The sequence below is a fragment of the Podarcis gaigeae genome (genome assembly GCF_964106915.1).
Source record: "Podarcis gaigeae genome assembly, chromosome: 8".
Taxonomy (NCBI): Eukaryota; Metazoa; Chordata; class Lepidosauria; order Squamata; family Lacertidae; genus Podarcis; species Podarcis gaigeae.
Genome location: NC_139684.1, coordinates 89,026,368 through 89,043,050, shown reverse-complemented (window position 1 = coordinate 89,043,050; position 16,683 = coordinate 89,026,368). Strand labels below are relative to the sequence as shown.

Sequence of the window (16,683 nt, the reverse complement as noted above, 5' to 3'; positions counted from 1 at the left end):
TCTGCACACTTCCAGCTTGACCATCTCCTCCTTCGACTGGCAAGGCTCCTCTTCACAGAGCGGGGGGTGGGCAGTACTTTCCCCCTAGGCTGATCCCGTTCCTGCAGTTCCACTGGTGTAGCTCCAGCAGCCTGTTCAGGAAAACCAGCACAGGCCGTTCGGGGTGGTAGCGGCAGAGCCGGCAGGTGGGGCAGCGGCTCTGACTCTGGCTCCTTCTGCGTAGCTTCACCTGCACCTGGTTCAGGCGGATGGCAAGCCGGGAGAGGAGGCGCTGGGTCTGCCCTTCCTGGGCCCGCTGAACCACCTGAAGCTCCTGGAAAAAGCAGCTCAGGTTGTCAGCATAGCAAACCTACTGGGACAAAGGAAAGAAGCAGAAAATGACAGGCAGCAGGGTTGTTGTTTTTTTAAAAAAGTAGCTTTGCTTGCATTATATTACAGGCACGAGATACGTATTTTTTGCTCTATAAGACTCACTTTTTCCCCTCCTAAAAAGTAAGGGGAAATGTGTGTGTGCGTCTTATGGAGCGAATGCAGACTGCGCAGCTATCCCAGAAGCCAGAACAGCAAGAGGGATTGCTGCTTTCACTGTGCAGCGATCCCTCTTGCTGTTCTGGCTTCTGAGATTCAGAGCATTTTTTTTCTTGTTTTCCTCCTCCAAAAACTAAGTGCGTCTTGTGGTCTGGTGCATCTTATAGAGCGAAAAATACAGCAATTCCTGTTCTGCATTTGCAAGAACTCACTCTTTTAGTGTTGTGGCACCTACACTTCAGAACTCCCTGCCTTTTGACACCAGGTGGGCCTCTTTGCTGTACTCTTTTCGGCACTTGCTAAAAATGTTTCATGGAATTGTAGAGTTGGAAGAGTTGGGGCATCCAGTCCGACCCCCTGCAATGCAGGTGTGGGGCTCGAACCCATGGTGCTGAGATTAAGACTCACATGCCCTTCCAATGGAGCTGTGTTTCTCTTTAGACAAGCCTACCCAGATACCTAGAATGCTGTTGTGTGGTTTGGGGGCTCATGGCTGGTTTTCAGGTTTTGAATGTTTTCAATACAGTGGTACATTGGTTCTCAAACTCAATCCATTCTGGAAGCCTGTTCGACTTCCAAAACATTTGAAGATGAAGGCACAGCTTCTGATTGGCTGATTGGCCCCGGGGAAAATGCCGACTAACGTTTGGCTTCCAAAAAAACATTCACAAACCGGAACACTTACTTCTGGGTTTGCAGTGTTTGGGAGTCAATTTGTTTGGTGGAGCTGTGGGTTAAACCACAGAGCCTAGGGCTTGCCGATCAGAAGGTCGGCGGTTCGAATCCCCACGACGGGGTGAGCTCCCGTTGCTCGGTCCCTGCTCCTGCCAACCTAGCAGTTCAAAAGCACGTCAAAGTGCAAGTAGATAAGTAGGTACCGCTCCGGTGGGAAGGTAAACGGCGTTTCCATGCGCTGCTCTGGTTTGCCAGAAGCGGCATAGTCATGCTGGCCACATGACCCGGAAGCTGTATGTCGGCTCCCTCGGCCAAGAAAGCGAGATGAGCGCCGCAACCCCAGAGTCGGCCATGACTAGACCTAATGGTCAGGGGTCCCTTTACCTTTACTAATACTTCCACTCAACTGCTTTGAGTGTCGCTGGTTCTCCTCTCTCTCTCTCATAACAACCAAGAGGTATATCATAGAATTGTAGAGTTAGAAATTACCCCAACCCTTACAATGCAGAAATCATGTCAATTGAATGAAATAAGCTAAGATGAAATTATCCCATTTTTATTTCTTTCAACCCAACATAGAGATGGCTGGGCCAACCAGCTTTGCCTAGTTTGCCCTCAGCATCTTGGTGGCCACTCTCAGGAGGACCAAGGCCCAGAGACAGGGGAACCATCAGTCTTACCCAACATGGGCTTTGTTATGTACTGAAGCTCTCACCCTGGGCCAGCAGGGGGATACCTTAGATAGTTGTGCAAATAAGGGATCGATAGTGACGTTCAGTGATTGGATAGTTACAGAAAGTGGCTACTGTTGCGTTGTAGTGGAGCTCTATATAAGCAGGCTGGCTGAACCCTTTCGTTCAGTTCTGTCCTGGCCTGTGAATAAACAAGAGCTGTTTGAAGAATTGCTGTGTCGTCTGATATGTTCACCCAAAACGTAGCAGGCATCGTCCTTAAAAGAGGAGTATGGGGCACGATAGCTTTCACGCTAACTTTTGACAGCTGGGCCTTCTTCTAATGCCTGCTGGGTGGTTTTGTTTTACCTGCTGCGTTTAAATTTCGCCCTTCTCACAACACAGCTGCCTTTTTAACTGCTTTTCATCTGTTTATAAGCCATTGGCTTTGGGGAAATGCTTAAACGAAGAAGCGCATGAGGCGCATGTTTCAGCCAAGCACAGATAAGCCCCAAGCCCACAGGCTGTTTGCGAGCAAGAAGATTTTGCCGGTTCCCACCCCACCCTGCTCTCGCCATACATACTGTCTGCAGGAGATACGCACGGTGATATTGTTTGGGGTGAACAGGGTCCCGTTGCTGGAGTTGCCCTGGAGGAAGACATCAACAGGCAGTTAGAGGAGAGGCTCCAACCTTCCTGGGAGGTTTTTGGACATAATAATAATATTAGTATTGATAGACCTTTCCTTTGGAGTATCAGAATTCACTTCAAGAGTCAATTAGACAGCAGTAAAATATTTTTATTTTGTCATGACAAAGTAACGGTACAGACACGCGTTGCCCAATGTCTGCCCCCGAATTCTGAGCGAGTCAGCTTTTTATACATTTGCAGAATAGAAGACCACCTGATTTCTTGTAAACCACCTGATTTCTGGGAAATCGAAACTTATAATAAGTTCCTATTACCATGTAAGGTCTTGGTCTCCCCTCCCTCCTTCCTGCAACCTCCCTTATCCTGGTATGACAATAAATTCTTGTTCTTTATCTCTATCTGACCAAGCTAGACATTCCAACGAGGGACCCAATTGCACTGTAACACTTAAGCAACAAACCCTGTCCCTCTGGCTGGTGTATCCTTTGGGATAATACAACAATTATATTGTAATATGGGGCCCAATTGCACTGTAACACTTAAGCAACAAACCCTGTCCCTCTGGCTGGTGTATCCTTTGGGATAATACAACAATTATATTGTAATGTGCCCCTTCATTATAATTTATTATTTACACCCAGCCACTCTGGGCAGTGTGGGCAATATTCCAGGGCAATATTCCAGCAAAATATTGAAATACAATACAGTGGTACCTCGGGTTACATACGCTTCAGGTTACATACGCTTCAGGTTACAGACTCCGCTAATCCAGAAATAGTACCTTGGGTTAAGAACTTTGCTTCAGGATAAGAACAGAAATCGGGCTCCGGCAGCAGCAGCGGGAGGCCCCATTAGCTAAAGTGGTGCTTCAGGTTAAGAACAGCTTCAGGTTAAGAACGGACCTCCGGAACAAATTAAGTACTTAACCCGAGGTACCACTGTATTGCTCAAAAAATGATATGCTAATATGCATAGATTAAAATGTGAAGTACTGGATGGAAGAAAATTAGTAAGGAAAGAGAATAAGAATATATAGATGATTTGAGAAGATTGTAGAAGGCAAAGATTATTGTAAATTGTATAATGTGGAGGAAGTGGGGTTGGAGGGAAGTGGGAGGAAGGAGAAAAGAATAACATGATGGATTGAGGAAACAGAAATGTAAATTATGGGGGGATGGGGAGGAAATGGTGTTAGCTTTGGTACATCTGTATTGTAATGTAATATGTGAAAACCAATATATAAAAAAGAAATACAATAATTCATCAAATATTAAAAGCTTCCCTAAACAGGGCTGCCTTCAGATGTCTTCTAAAAGTCAGATAGTTCTTTATTTCCTTGACATCTGATGGGAGGGCGTTCCACAGGGCGGGTGCCACCACCAAGAAGGCCCTCTGCCTGGTTCCCTGTAACCTCACTTCTCGCAGGGATGGAACCGCCAGAAGGCCCTTGGATCTGGACCTCAGTGTCTGGGCAGAATGATGGGGGTGGAGACACTCCTTCAGGTATACTGGGCGGAGGCCATTTAGGGCTTTAAAGGTCAGCACCAACACTTTGAATTGTGCTTGGAAACGTCCTGGGAGCTTATGTAGGTCTTTCAAGACGGGTGTTATATGGTCTCGGCGGCCGCTCCCAGTCACCAGTCTAGCTGCCGCATTCTGGATTAGTTGTAGTTTCCGGGTCACCTTCAAAGGTAGCCCCACATAGAACACATTGCAGTAGTCCAAGCGGGAGATAACTAGAGCATGCACCACTCTGGCCAGACAGTCTGCGGGCAGGTAGGGTCTCATCCTGCATATTAGATGGAGCTTGTAGAAAGCTGCCCTGGACACAGAATGGACCTGTGCCTCCATGGACAGCTGTGAGTCCAAAATGACTCCCAGGCTGGGCACCTGCTCCTTCAGGGGCACAATTGCCCCATTCAGGACCAGGGAGTCCCCCAAACCAGCCCGTTCCCTCTCTATCTCTGGACAGAGACTGGACGGCCATCTGTCACAGACCTTAGGGTAAAGGACAAGTTGTTGTTATTGTTGTTAATTTCTATGTACACCTTTCCTTAATATACACATTTTTGTAAATACTCTTTGGCTGGAGGACTGCATTGCAAAATTCAGGCGGATTTTGAAGGCAGGCTGCGTTTCCGTGGCCGTATTAGTTCAAAAAGTGCAGGTTAGGTAGTTTCTCGTTAAAATGAAAAATGAATCTGATTTCCTTCCCCATCCCATGTCAGATGCAATTTGTTGATATAAGGCAGGCTCCGACTCCTAAGCTCCCCTAGGAAATGAGCAAAGAAGGTTGGGAGGCGATCAGTGCCAAAGAAAATAAGGAATCCAGGGTTGGCTGCGCCACGACTCCCATGTTTGCTTATCCCTTCATATCATAGCTATCAGCGCATGCTAATCATGATCTCAATTCTCTGACTGCCGGTCCTTATATAGCCAAAACAGCTCCACCCGCGCAGAAGAGGGTGGTGTTAGCAAAGTTGGAGGAACTCTGGAGTTTTGCAGAAATCCTTAGAAAAACAGACCAGTGAAGATTGAGGAGAGAGATAAGGGCAGCTGTGGTGAGTCAAAGACTCCCGGGAACTGTAGTTTGATAAGGAGGCAGCCCCCCACAGCGCTATAATTCCCAGCACCCTTAAAAAAAACAACCCCACAGTTCCCAGGATGATCTGGGAGAAAGCCATGGCAAAGTAGAAAACCAGTGCTTTAAATGGACAGTGATGGAGAACCTTTTAGAGACCGAATGCCCATACTGCAACCCAAAATCCACTTATTGATCGCAAAACGCCAACACGTCAATTTAATATGAGATCATAATGATTGTCTGCATGCACACATACAAATAAATGTAAATAAGCTAATAAACCCAGCGAGATGGGTGGGGTATAAATATTGTTGTTGTTGTTGTTGTTGTTGTTGTTAAAAAGGTAAAGGGACCCCTGACCATTAGGTCCAGTCATGGCCAACTCTGGGGTTGCGGCGCTCATCTCACTTTACTGGCCGAGGGAGCTGGCGTACAGCTTCCGGGTCATGTGGCCAGCAGGACTAAGCCGCTTCTGGCGAACCAGAGCAGCGCACGGAAACGTCGTTTACCTTCCCGCTGGAGCGGTACCTATTTATCTACTTGCACTGGTGTGCTTTCAAACTGCTAGGTTGGCAGGAGCAGGGACCGAGCAACGGGAGCTCACCCCATCGCGGGGATTCGAACCACCAACCTTCTGATCAGCAATTCCTAGGCTCTGTGGTTTAACCCACAGCGCCACCCGCGTCCCACCACCACCACCATTATTATTATTTATTATATTTTGCTGTTTGATGAGAGTTTGCCTAAGAACTCCATGAATGCTAACCTCGAGTTCTGTGATGAAGGAAAGGCAGGCCATTGGTGTACGCAGGGGCAGCCCTTATCATAATAATAATCAGGATAGAGCAATAGAAATATTAAAACATATTTGGTGGGTATGTAGCTTGTAAAGAGTGCCGTGGACAATTTACTGTATTTCCATCCTCGTAACATTAAAAAGTCCTTCTTGGCTATTTTATCTGTCCTACTTAACTAGCTGACTCAAACCAGAAGGGAAACAGCTGTTAGCTTCCTCCTTTCTGCTGCAAAGACCTGTGAAGGGATTTTGTCAAGGCTGTATATTGTCTCCCTGCTTATTCAACTTATATGCAGAATTCATCATGCGAAAGGCTGGGCTGGATGAATCCCAAGCCGGAATTAAGATCGCCGGAAGAAATATCAACAACCTCAGATATGCAGATGACACAACCTTGATGGCAGAAAGTGAGGAGGAATTAAAGAACCTTTTAATGAGGGTGAAAGAGGAGAGTGCAAAATATGGTCTGAAGCTCAACATCAAAAAAACGAAGATCGTGGCCACTGGTCCCATCACCTCCTGGCAAATAGAAGGGGAAGAAATGGAGGCATGAGAGATTTGACTTTCTTGGGCTCCAAGATCACTGCAGATGGTGACAGCAGCCACGAAATTAAAAGACACCAGCTTCTTGGGAGAAAAGCAATGACAAACCTGTTGCTATCAAAGGGTTAAAAGGTAGCAGAAACGCTCTAATCACTGAGCAGCTGGAGGTCATTAGGCTTCCAGGAACATGAGTTTGGTGACAGCAGCCACGAAATTAAAAGACACCAGCTTCTTGAGAGAAAAGCAATGACAAACCTAGACAGCATCTTAAAAAGCAGAGACATCACCTTGCCAACAAAGGTCCGTATTGTTCAAGCTATGGTTTTCCTAGTAGTGATGTATGGAAGTGAGAGCTGGACCATAAAGAAGGCAGATCGCCGAAGAATGGATGTGTCAGGGGTTCAGGAGCAGAGACACAGGAGGGGGAGCAAATGGAGAGCGAGGAGGAGGAATCCGAGTGGGGTGGAGGCAGTGACAGTGGCCAGAGTCATTCCACGAGCCTCTCCAGCGAATCGGAAGATTCACAGAAGGGAGCGCCGATGGCCAGGGCAAGGGGGGCTCCAGGGGGAAAACCCCAGGAGGAAGGGGCCAGCGGGGACTCCCTGAGCAGCAGTTGGAAATCAGGACCAGCTTCCCCACCAGAGCGCAGTAGGGAGGGGGAGTCCCAGGAATCGGGACCAGTGTTCTCACCACCAGCGAGAGGAGATGAGTCAGGTTTGACCACGCCCACATCGGAGAGCGGGGAAACGGTCAGGAGGAAGGTTACCGGCTGGGCGCGCGCGCCAAGTTCAAATGTACAGGCGAGCGGCACGGCAGGGAGCCCGGATAGGGAGCCAGGTCCTAAAGCCCGCCGGAAGGAAGGGCAAGACTCAGGGGGGTCAGCATCAGAAGAGTCCAGGAAGGAGGAAACCCCAGGGGGCAGAAGGACCCAGAGGAGGAAGGAACAGCGCAGGAGGTGGAGCCGGGCTAGGATCTTAAACTGGTGCAGAAGGGATAGTGACTCAGAGGGGACTTCGCCGATCTAGAGTCAAGACGTAGGGCTGCGCGCTCTGGGGTTTGAAATGGAAACTAAACTTCAATAAAGACTTTTGTACATTACATCAACCGGGCGTTGGTCCTCTGTGAGCTGGGACCTAGAGGCAGTCCTGACAGGATGCTTTTGAATTCTGGTGCTGGAGGATACTCTTGAGAGTCCCATGGACTGCAAGAAGATCCAACCGATCCATTCTGAAGAAAATCAGCCCTGAGTGCTCACTGGAAGGACAGATCCTGAAGCTGAGGCTCCAAGACTTTGGCCACCTCAGGAGAAGAGAAGACTCCCTGGAAAAGACCCTGATGTTGGGAAAGATGGAGGGCACAAGGAGAAGGGGACAACGGAGGACGAGATGGTGGGACAGTGTTCTCGAAGCTACCAGCATGAGTTTGACCAAACTGCGGGAGGCAGTAGAAGGCAGGAGGGCCCGGCGTGCTCTGGTCCAGGGGGTCATGAAAAGGCGGACATGACTAAACGACTAAACAAAAAATTGCATCTTGGTTTGCTACTGTTCTGAGTTTATATAATCACCATAGATTTTAACTCTGTGTCTGCTCTGTACGGTATGATTTGGGTGTTTCAATTAGTTTTTAACAGAGCCGTGACTCTTGTGTACACTTTGCTCTAGCACTTGGTTGCAGGTTAAAACTTGCCTCTCCTCCGATGATCAGTTACACATGAGGAAATGACAGTTGGTGGGAAAGAGCAAGATAACAGTACGGAGAGAGAAGATGAGTGGAGGGGAAAAGCAGATAATAGGAACTATTGTTCAAATGGTGATATAAACATTGACTTCCACAAACTCGGGTTGCGGTTATTCTTTCTCCAGCTAAAGAGTGAAACTCAAACCTAGCAGTTGCCAAACTTTTTGGGGGCCGCTCCCTTCCCTTGGTTTCACAAACTCATCCCCAGTGTCCCCTACCCTGTACTGTGCAGTGGTGCCTCGCAAGACAAAATTAATTCGTTCCGCGAGTTTTTTTTGTCATGCGATTTTTTTGTCTTGCGAAGCACGGACTTTGGAAAAGCTTCAAAAATACCAAAGTCTTCAAAAACCTCAAAAAAGGCTTCCACACCTCGTTCTACGAGTTGCTCCTCGAAGTGAATGCACGGTTTTAAGAAAAAGGAAACAAACTTGCAAGACAAAGGAAACAAACTTGCAAGACGTTTTTGTCTTGCGAAGCAAGCCCATAGGGAAATCCGTCTTGCGAAGCAACTCAAAAAACGAAAAACTCTTTCGTCTAGCGAGTTTTTCGTCTTACGAGGCATTCGTCTTGCGAGGTACCCCTGTACAAAGCAGGATAGTGCTTTGAACAACCCACTAAGGAAGATGATAACCCAATAAAAATTTAAGAAGTAGCAACCGATTACACATTCCCCCCCCCCCCAATCCAATTCATAGATGTTATGTAGTGAAGTTTCACCCTGGGCCAGCAGGGGGATACTGTATATAGTTTTCACTCAGGTCTGTAGATAGTTTTCCCTCAGGTCCGCGTCAGTTATTTTAGGCGGGAACTCTGGGCTGTTGTTGTTACAATGTTGACAGCCGGCTGCCTATAAAAGCAGGCCGGCTGAGCTGTTTGCAGTCAGTTCTATTCCAGCTTACGAAATAAAGAGCTATTTGGAGAAATCGCTGGTCGTCGGCTATGTCAACCCACAACTTAACTCTGGCGACGAAGGTGGGATCGATGGACATCAGAGCACAGCCAGATGCGGCCAGCCTCTGAACTGAGCTGAATCACTGAGCTGAATCACAGAGCGAAATCACTGAGCGAAATCACTGGACAGAACCAATTCAGAGCTGACTGTTCTGGCTAGAGCACGGTGTTCCATCCATCGCCCTTCACGCCGGCATCGGAATCATGGCTTCACTTGTGCCTCTACCGCCGTTTGCGCCAGCCTCTGAATCATGGGATTCCTACCTCGCTCGGTTCGACTGCTACCTCCAAGCCAACGAGCTGACAGCAGTATCAAAGGATCGTAAGCAGGGCCTATTACTCAGCCTCTGTGGGCCTGAGGTGTTTGAGACAGCCCGAGCATTGGTTGCGCCCGAAGCAGTCCAGGCAACACCATGGGACACGATCCAAGAGAAGCTCCGCAACCACTACGCACCAAAGCCGTCCAAGATTGCTGCCCGCCATGCGTTCTACCACCGGAACCAGGCAGAGGGGGAGTCAATCAACAACTACACCACCGCCCTGCGACAGGCTGCAATGCACTGTGAGTTCCGAGACTTAGACGATGCCCTGATGGATCGAATCGTCTGCGGGGTCCGGGACATTCATCTGCAACGGCATCTCCTCGCCAAGCCAGACCTCACGCTGCAGAAAGCCATTGAGGAGGCTGTGGCCTCAGAAGCTGCTGAACGCTCTGCCCAGGAGATCCGCAAGTCCAGCAGCCCGCGTCTTGCTAGGGAGCCAGTTCCGGTGCATCATGAAGAGGCCAGCAGTGATGAGGCATCCTCCAGTGAAGGCGATGACGTGCACCAGACAAAGCGGGAGCGCAGGAAGTTCCAACAGAAGTCCAAGGGCCAACCGGAATGTGCCGGCTGTGGAGGCAACCATTCCCGTGCCAAGTGTCGATTCAGAGACGCCATCTGTAGGAAGTGTTCCAGAAGGGGCCACATCGCTAAGGTCTGCCGATCGGCTCCATCTGACACCCCCCCCCCTTCATCGACTCGCAAGTCCAAGTCTTCACTCAAGTCTGCCAAGGAAAGTTGTTTCGCTCTCACCAGCTGCCGCTGCCCGTCTGGAACCACGATTGGCCAAACCGACTCGCCTACGCGACGCAAGCTGAACGTCACGGTGCTCATTGAAGGAGCTCCATGTGACATGGAGATCGACACCGGGTCTGCCCTGTCCATCGTGTCGTGGAGCACCATCAAAAGACTGGTACCCAGAGTGTCCAAAAGGCAACTCGACTCTCACCGCATACACCTGAGAGACTACCAGGGAAACGACATTCCCGTGGTAGGCGTTGGCCGGTTCCGGATCGCCTTCAAGGATTTTTCGGGCCTGCTCCGGTTGGTGGTGGTCGAAGGTCAGCGGCCAAGCCTCCTAGGGCTAGACTGGTTTGATGCCCTCGGCCTGGAAGTCACCGGCATCAACTGCATCTCTAACGCAGAGACTGAGGGTCTGGTCAAAGACTTTGCCGAGGTTTTTGACGGCACCTTGGGGCAATATACAGGTACGCCCATCTCCTTTAGCCTTGATCCACAAGTCGCCCCCATCAAGCTAAAGCCACGCCGGGTTCCCTTTGCTCTCAAGGCTAAGGTGGACGAACAACTGGACAAACTGATCGCCCAAGGAGTTTTGGAGCCGGTTGACCACGCCAAGTGGGAAACCCCCATCGTCACGCCTGTCAAGCCAGATGGGTCGGTGAGAATCTGCGCTGACTACAAGTGCACGATCAACAAGGCACTTCAGCAGCACGCTTATCCGGTTCCTGTTGTCCAACACCTGCTGCATTCCCTGGGTGAGGGTAAGGTCTTCGCTAAGCTGGACCTTGCCCAAGCCTATCAACAACTGCCAGTCGATGATGCCACTGCTGAAGCCCAGATGATCGTCACCCACCGGGGGGCATTCCGTTGCCGCCGGTTGCAGTTCGGGGTGAGTGTGGCTCCTGGCATCTTCCAAAGCCTTATGGAGCGTCTCCTGCAAGGGCTTCCGGGCGTGGTACCATATTTTGATGACGTCTTGGTGTCTGCAGACTCACACCAGCAGCTGTTCGAGTGCCTCCATGCCGTGCTGACCAGGTTCCAAGAGGCCGGGCTCAAGGTAAAGAGGGAGAAGTGCCAGATCGCCGTTCCACAGGTAGAGTTCCTGGGCTATCTTATCGATGCCTCCGGCCTTCACCCGACCACATCCAAGATCCGCGCTATCCAGCAGGCCCCCACCCCAAAGAACAAGACGGAGTTGCAGGCATTCCTGGGGCTGCTGAACTTTTATAACATGTTCCTGCCCCACAAAGCCACAGTGGCTGAGCCTCTTCACCGACTCCTTAGCACTAAGACGCCTTGGGCCTGGGGTCATCGGGAGACGGCGGCCTTCAACGCGGTCAAGGCTCTCCTTTCATCAGACAGTGTGCTGGTACAATACAGTGAATCCAGGCCGCTGGTCCTTGCCTGCGACGCCTCACCTTTTGGCATCGGTGCTGTCCTTAGTCACCATTTTCCAGATGGAAGAGAAGCACCACTCGCCTACTTTTCCAGGACACTATCCCCGACGGAACGGAATTACAGCCAGCTCGACAAGGAGGCATTGGCACTTGTGGCTGGAGTGAAGAGGTTCCATGAATACCTCTATGGCAGGACTTTTGACCTCATCACTGACCACAAGCCACTCCTGGGCCTCCTCGCTGGTGATCGTCCAACTCCACCGGTCCTCTCGCCACGCATGCTGCGATGGACTGTTTTCCTGGCTGCCTACCACTACCGGCTCATCCATCGCCCGGGGAAATCGATGGGCCATGACGACGCCCTCAGCCGTTGCCCTCTTCCAGCATTTGTGGAAGACCCGGCTCCAGCTTCATCGCTCCTTCTGGTTGAGGATCTTCCGGCAGCGCCTGTATCAGCTGCCACTGTGGCTTCCGCGTCTGCCCAGGATCGCACCATCAGCCGGGTGCTCAACTGGGTGTGGAGGGGGTGGCCACAAGGGCCTTTTGCATCGGAGTTCCAGCCCTTCGCAACCAGACAACATGAACTCTCAGCTCATCGCGGCTGTCTGCTGTGGGGAGACCGCGTCGTGATTCCCCAGGGACTCCGTCAGCGCGTCCTGGAGGCTCTGCACATTGGCCACCCGGGAATTGTCAAAATGAAGGCGTTGGCTCGGTGTTACGTCTGGTGGCCTAATATGGACGATGCCATCACTGCCTGGGTGTCCGCCTGTCAAGCGTGCCAAGAGTCGAGGCCTGCACCACCGGCAGCTAAGGGACACACCTGGGAGACGCCAAAGACACCCTGGTCGAGGGTGCACATTGATCTGGCTGGCCCCTTTCACGGCTGGACCTTTATGGTAGTGGTGGACGCCTATTCCAAATGGCTGGAGGTCGCCCTGATGCCCTCCACCACTACCGAAGCTGTCATCCGGGTGCTGCGAGGCCTGTTTGCAACGCATGGGTGTCCTGATGTCCTTGTCTCTGACAATGGACCACAGTTCACGTCAGGCACGTTTGAGCGGTATCTTTTGGGACTGGGCATCCGCCATGCCCTAACGGCACCCTTTCATCCATCCAGCAACGGGCAAGCGGAAAGAATGGTGCGCTCGGCAAAAGAGGCACTGGCGCGCCTGGACCGGGGAGACTGGTATGAGCGGGTCGCCGAATACTTGTTCGTGCAACACATCACCCCTCATGCGGCCACAGGGAGGAGTCCTGCTGAACTGCTTATGGGCCGCCGCCTCAGGTCACCGCTCGACCGGCTACACCCGGACTTTGCCGTGGCTGAACCCCCAGGCTGTGCCAACGCGCCACGGTCATTTGTCCCAGGAAACCAGGTCTTTGCCCGGAACTATGTGGGGGACATTCCTTGGGTGCCAGCCACAGTAGTGGGAGTCACTGGACCTCGCTCGTACCAGGTGGCACTCGAAGACGGACGCTTGTGGCGACGGCACATAGACCAGCTTAGGCGCAGGGTTGGGGACTTGGACACTACCGAGGTGCCCCCAACTGCGCTTGCGGCTCCAGAAGAGACACGTACAGATGGCGAGGCCCCACCTACACCTCCCTCGCAAACTGCCAGCGTGGAGCCGAACCAAGCCGCTTCAGAGGGTCTGCCAGACTTACCACAGACTCAGACCACTCCACTTGCGGAGGCTCCACCCACAGCAGCGGATCCAGGGGAGTTGGTTCCAACGCCACCTAGGGTCGCACCACAGCCTCAGCAAGAACTGTGTGGCCCTCCGGACTTGGCTACCAGTCCCCGGCGGTCTGGCAGAGTTTCCAAGCGCCCAACTTATTTAAAGGACTATGTTGTTGGACATGTATCACTGTTGGTCTAAGTATGGGAAATGTAACCAATATGCTTTTGTGCCTAATTGAACCATTACGCGTAGTGCTGTATATAAGGAAACCATTACGATTGTAACTAACGCCTTATCTCGGTGGGGAGGGGTGTTATGTAGTGAAGTTTCACCCTGGGCCAGCAGGGGGATACTGTATATAGTTTTCACTCAGGTCTGTAGACAGTTTTCCCTCAGGTCCGCGTCAGTTATTTTAGGCGGGAACTCTGGGCTGTTGTTGTTACAATGTTGACAGCCGGCTGCCTATAAAAGCAGGCCGGCTGAGCTGTTTGCAGTCAGTTCTATTCCAGCTTACGAAATAAAGAGCTATTTGGAGAAATCGCTGGTCGTCGGCTATGTCAACCCACAACTTAACTATAGAATCATAGAATTGTAGAGTTGGAAGGATCCTAGTTACAGATAGGTAGCCGTGTTGGTCTGCCATAGTCAAAACAAAAAAATTTCCTTCCAGTAGCACCTTAAAGACCAACTAAGTCAGTTCTTGGTATGAGCTTTCGTGTGCATGCACACTTCTTCAGAATCCTATTTAGCTTAATCAGTTCAACAAAACTGGTGATCTAGTGTTGCCAGGTTTTCATAGTCAGGTGGTCATTTACATCTCACTATCCCCTCTCACCTCTTCACACCTTAGAATAAACGGCTTCAAAAGCTCAGTATCCCTGAAGGAGCATCTCCACCCCCATCGTTCTGCCCGGACACAGAGGTCCAGCGCCGAGAGCCTTCTGGCGGTTCCCTCATTGCGAGAAGCAAAGCTACAGGGAACCAGGCAGAGGGCCTTCTCTGTGGTGGCGCCCGCCCTGTGGAATGCTCTCCCATCAGATGTCAAGGAAATAAACAACTACCTGACATTTAGAAGGTATCTGAAGGCTGTCTTTAGGGAAGGTTTTAATATTTAATGCTGTACTGTTTTTAACACTTGATTGGGAGCCGCCCAGAGTGGCTGGTGAAACCCAGCCAGATGGGCGGGGTACAAACAAATAATAATAATAATAATAATAATAATAATAATAATAATAATAATTCACATTAAGGAGGGAGAAGCTAGCCAGCGGACAAGCCAAGATGGAAATGTTTTAATGATTATTTATGTAGACATGTGACTACAGGTGGTCATGAGCTTACCTGCCCAGGTAACACAAGGGCAAGTCACACAACACTCTCTCTTTGACTTCCTCTATCGCTGGAGCAGCTTTTTAGCTATACAGTCATACTTCATGTTACATCCGCTTCATGTTACGTTCTTTCAGGTTACGTCCCGCAGTGACCCGGAAGTACCGGAAAGGGTTACTTCCGGGTTTCGCCGCTCGCGCATGCACAGACGCACAAAATGACGTCACACGCATGCACAGAAGCGCCAAATCGCAACCCACACGTGTGCAGATGCTCCACTGCGGGTTGCAGTCTTTTCATGTTGCGAATGGCCCCCAGTACTTTGCAACTAAGTCTGCCTTCAGGGATCCAACTGTGAACTGATGATGTGAGTAAACTTCTTTTATTGACTTTGAATAAGGTTGTGGTGTGTTCATTCTTTTAGGAGGGATATAAGGGGACTTACCAGGAATCTGATATTGAGAGGCTTAAACAAGCCTGCAACCAGCTACCCGCTGTGAGTTTAAAAGGGGAATGTGAAACTCTGCTAAGTAAAGGAACTTGCTAGCGCAAGTTAGGAAGGATATTAATAAACTATATACTCTCTCCTTTGGGATGGCAGAGGGTATATAGTTTATTAATATCCTTCCTAACTTGCGCTAGCAAGTTCCTTTACTTAGCAGAGTTTCATATCCCAAATGACAAAATTAATATTTTCTTGTACGCAACAACAGCAGCGAGAATGTTAATAGCTAATAATTGGAAAGGAAATTACGTTCCAACCAAAGAAGAATGGCTGAATAAATTATGTGAATACTTGGAATTAGCAAAGCTGACTGATTTGATAAGACAAAAACCAAAAAATATAATCCAGAAACAATGGAAATATTTAAATAATTATTTATGTAGACAAAGATTAAATGTAAGGCATTGGTTGTGTTTAGAATAGATTTATGAAAGATTTAGAAAACTTATTGATTAGAATATTTGTGTGAGATTGTATGAGAAAAATACAGAATAACAATCTTGCTTAAAATGTATATAGGATGTGCAGTGTAAGTGATGGAAGTCAATCAATGAAATTTTATGATTGAGATATTTGGAAGAAATTCTTCCAACTTTTCTTCTTTTTCTCCTTATTTTTTCTTTTTCTTTTCTTCCTTTTTTTGTTCTTTTATATATATGTGTGCTTATCTGAAATATGTATGCATGTATGTATATATGTATTTGCAATATTTTGCTTATATTTTGTAATAATTATGTTAACTAAAATTAATAATAATAATAAAAACTATATACCCTCTCCTGCCTCCCTGAACATTCCCACATGGGGATCACATCCCTAAACATCTGGAGGGTACTGGAGCTGGGAAACCCTGATTTGGAACACCCTACTTCCGCCCCCTCCATCCAAAACATCTGGCAATTTCAGCAAGCCTAATTTGCACACCAACTCTTCCCATCCGTCTCTTGGTCCCTCTTTACTCACCATGCGCTGGATGATGCTTCGTAGAAGCCCAATGGACTCAGTCTGACACGAGAGCTGCCTGGCGGCAGGGAGACCCAGGAGCAGCATAGCCAGGAGGAAGATGCAGAGGTTGTGCAAGGCTGAAGGGTGTGGGGTTGCTCCGATCTCGGGCATCATGTCATGCTGGGAGAACATGGACAGCCGCATTGTTAGATGCTTCTGGAGTATCCTGAAATAAGCAGAATGTGATGGCCTGGGAATCCGATTCAGAGGCTGAACCGGAGGAATCCCAGCCTGCACAGGAGTCCCCGCCTCCAGGGCCGGCTGAGCTGGGGCAGGGCCTTGATTCTGAAGCGTCTGCACCTGTGCCGGATCCTCAGGAGCAGGCACCAGGTGAATCCACTCTGGCTCCAGAGGTGGTTGAGGACTCAGTGCTTGCAGGTGAGTCTCCCCCTGGGTCCAGTAACCCTCCAGCCTCTTCTGAACTGCAGAGGCTCAGGGCAGAGAGGCGAAGGGAACTGGTTTCTCCCAGGAGGAGTGCTCGCCTTAAGGCCAGGAGAGGTGAGTATCCTGGGGGCCAGGGCCGCCCCTGGCCTCAGAGAAGATAAAGGCCAGTCAGCCCAGTCCCAGG

The 16,683-nt window shown here is 49.8% G+C and overlaps 1 protein-coding gene across 1 annotated transcript; it reads right to left on the bottom strand.

Annotated features, from left to right (window-relative positions):
* On the bottom strand, nucleotides 1–16,226 carry LOC310851755 (uncharacterized protein; the record flags this gene model as incomplete). Its single annotated transcript, XM_083754429.1, has 3 exons — nucleotides 1–349; nucleotides 2,479–2,523; nucleotides 16,074–16,226. 3 exons carry the CDS (start codon nucleotides 16,224–16,226, stop codon nucleotides 53–55), a joined length of 495 nt encoding a protein of 164 aa, XP_083610555.1. The 3' UTR covers nucleotides 1–52.
* Between the last annotated feature and the right edge of the window lie 457 nt (nucleotides 16,227–16,683).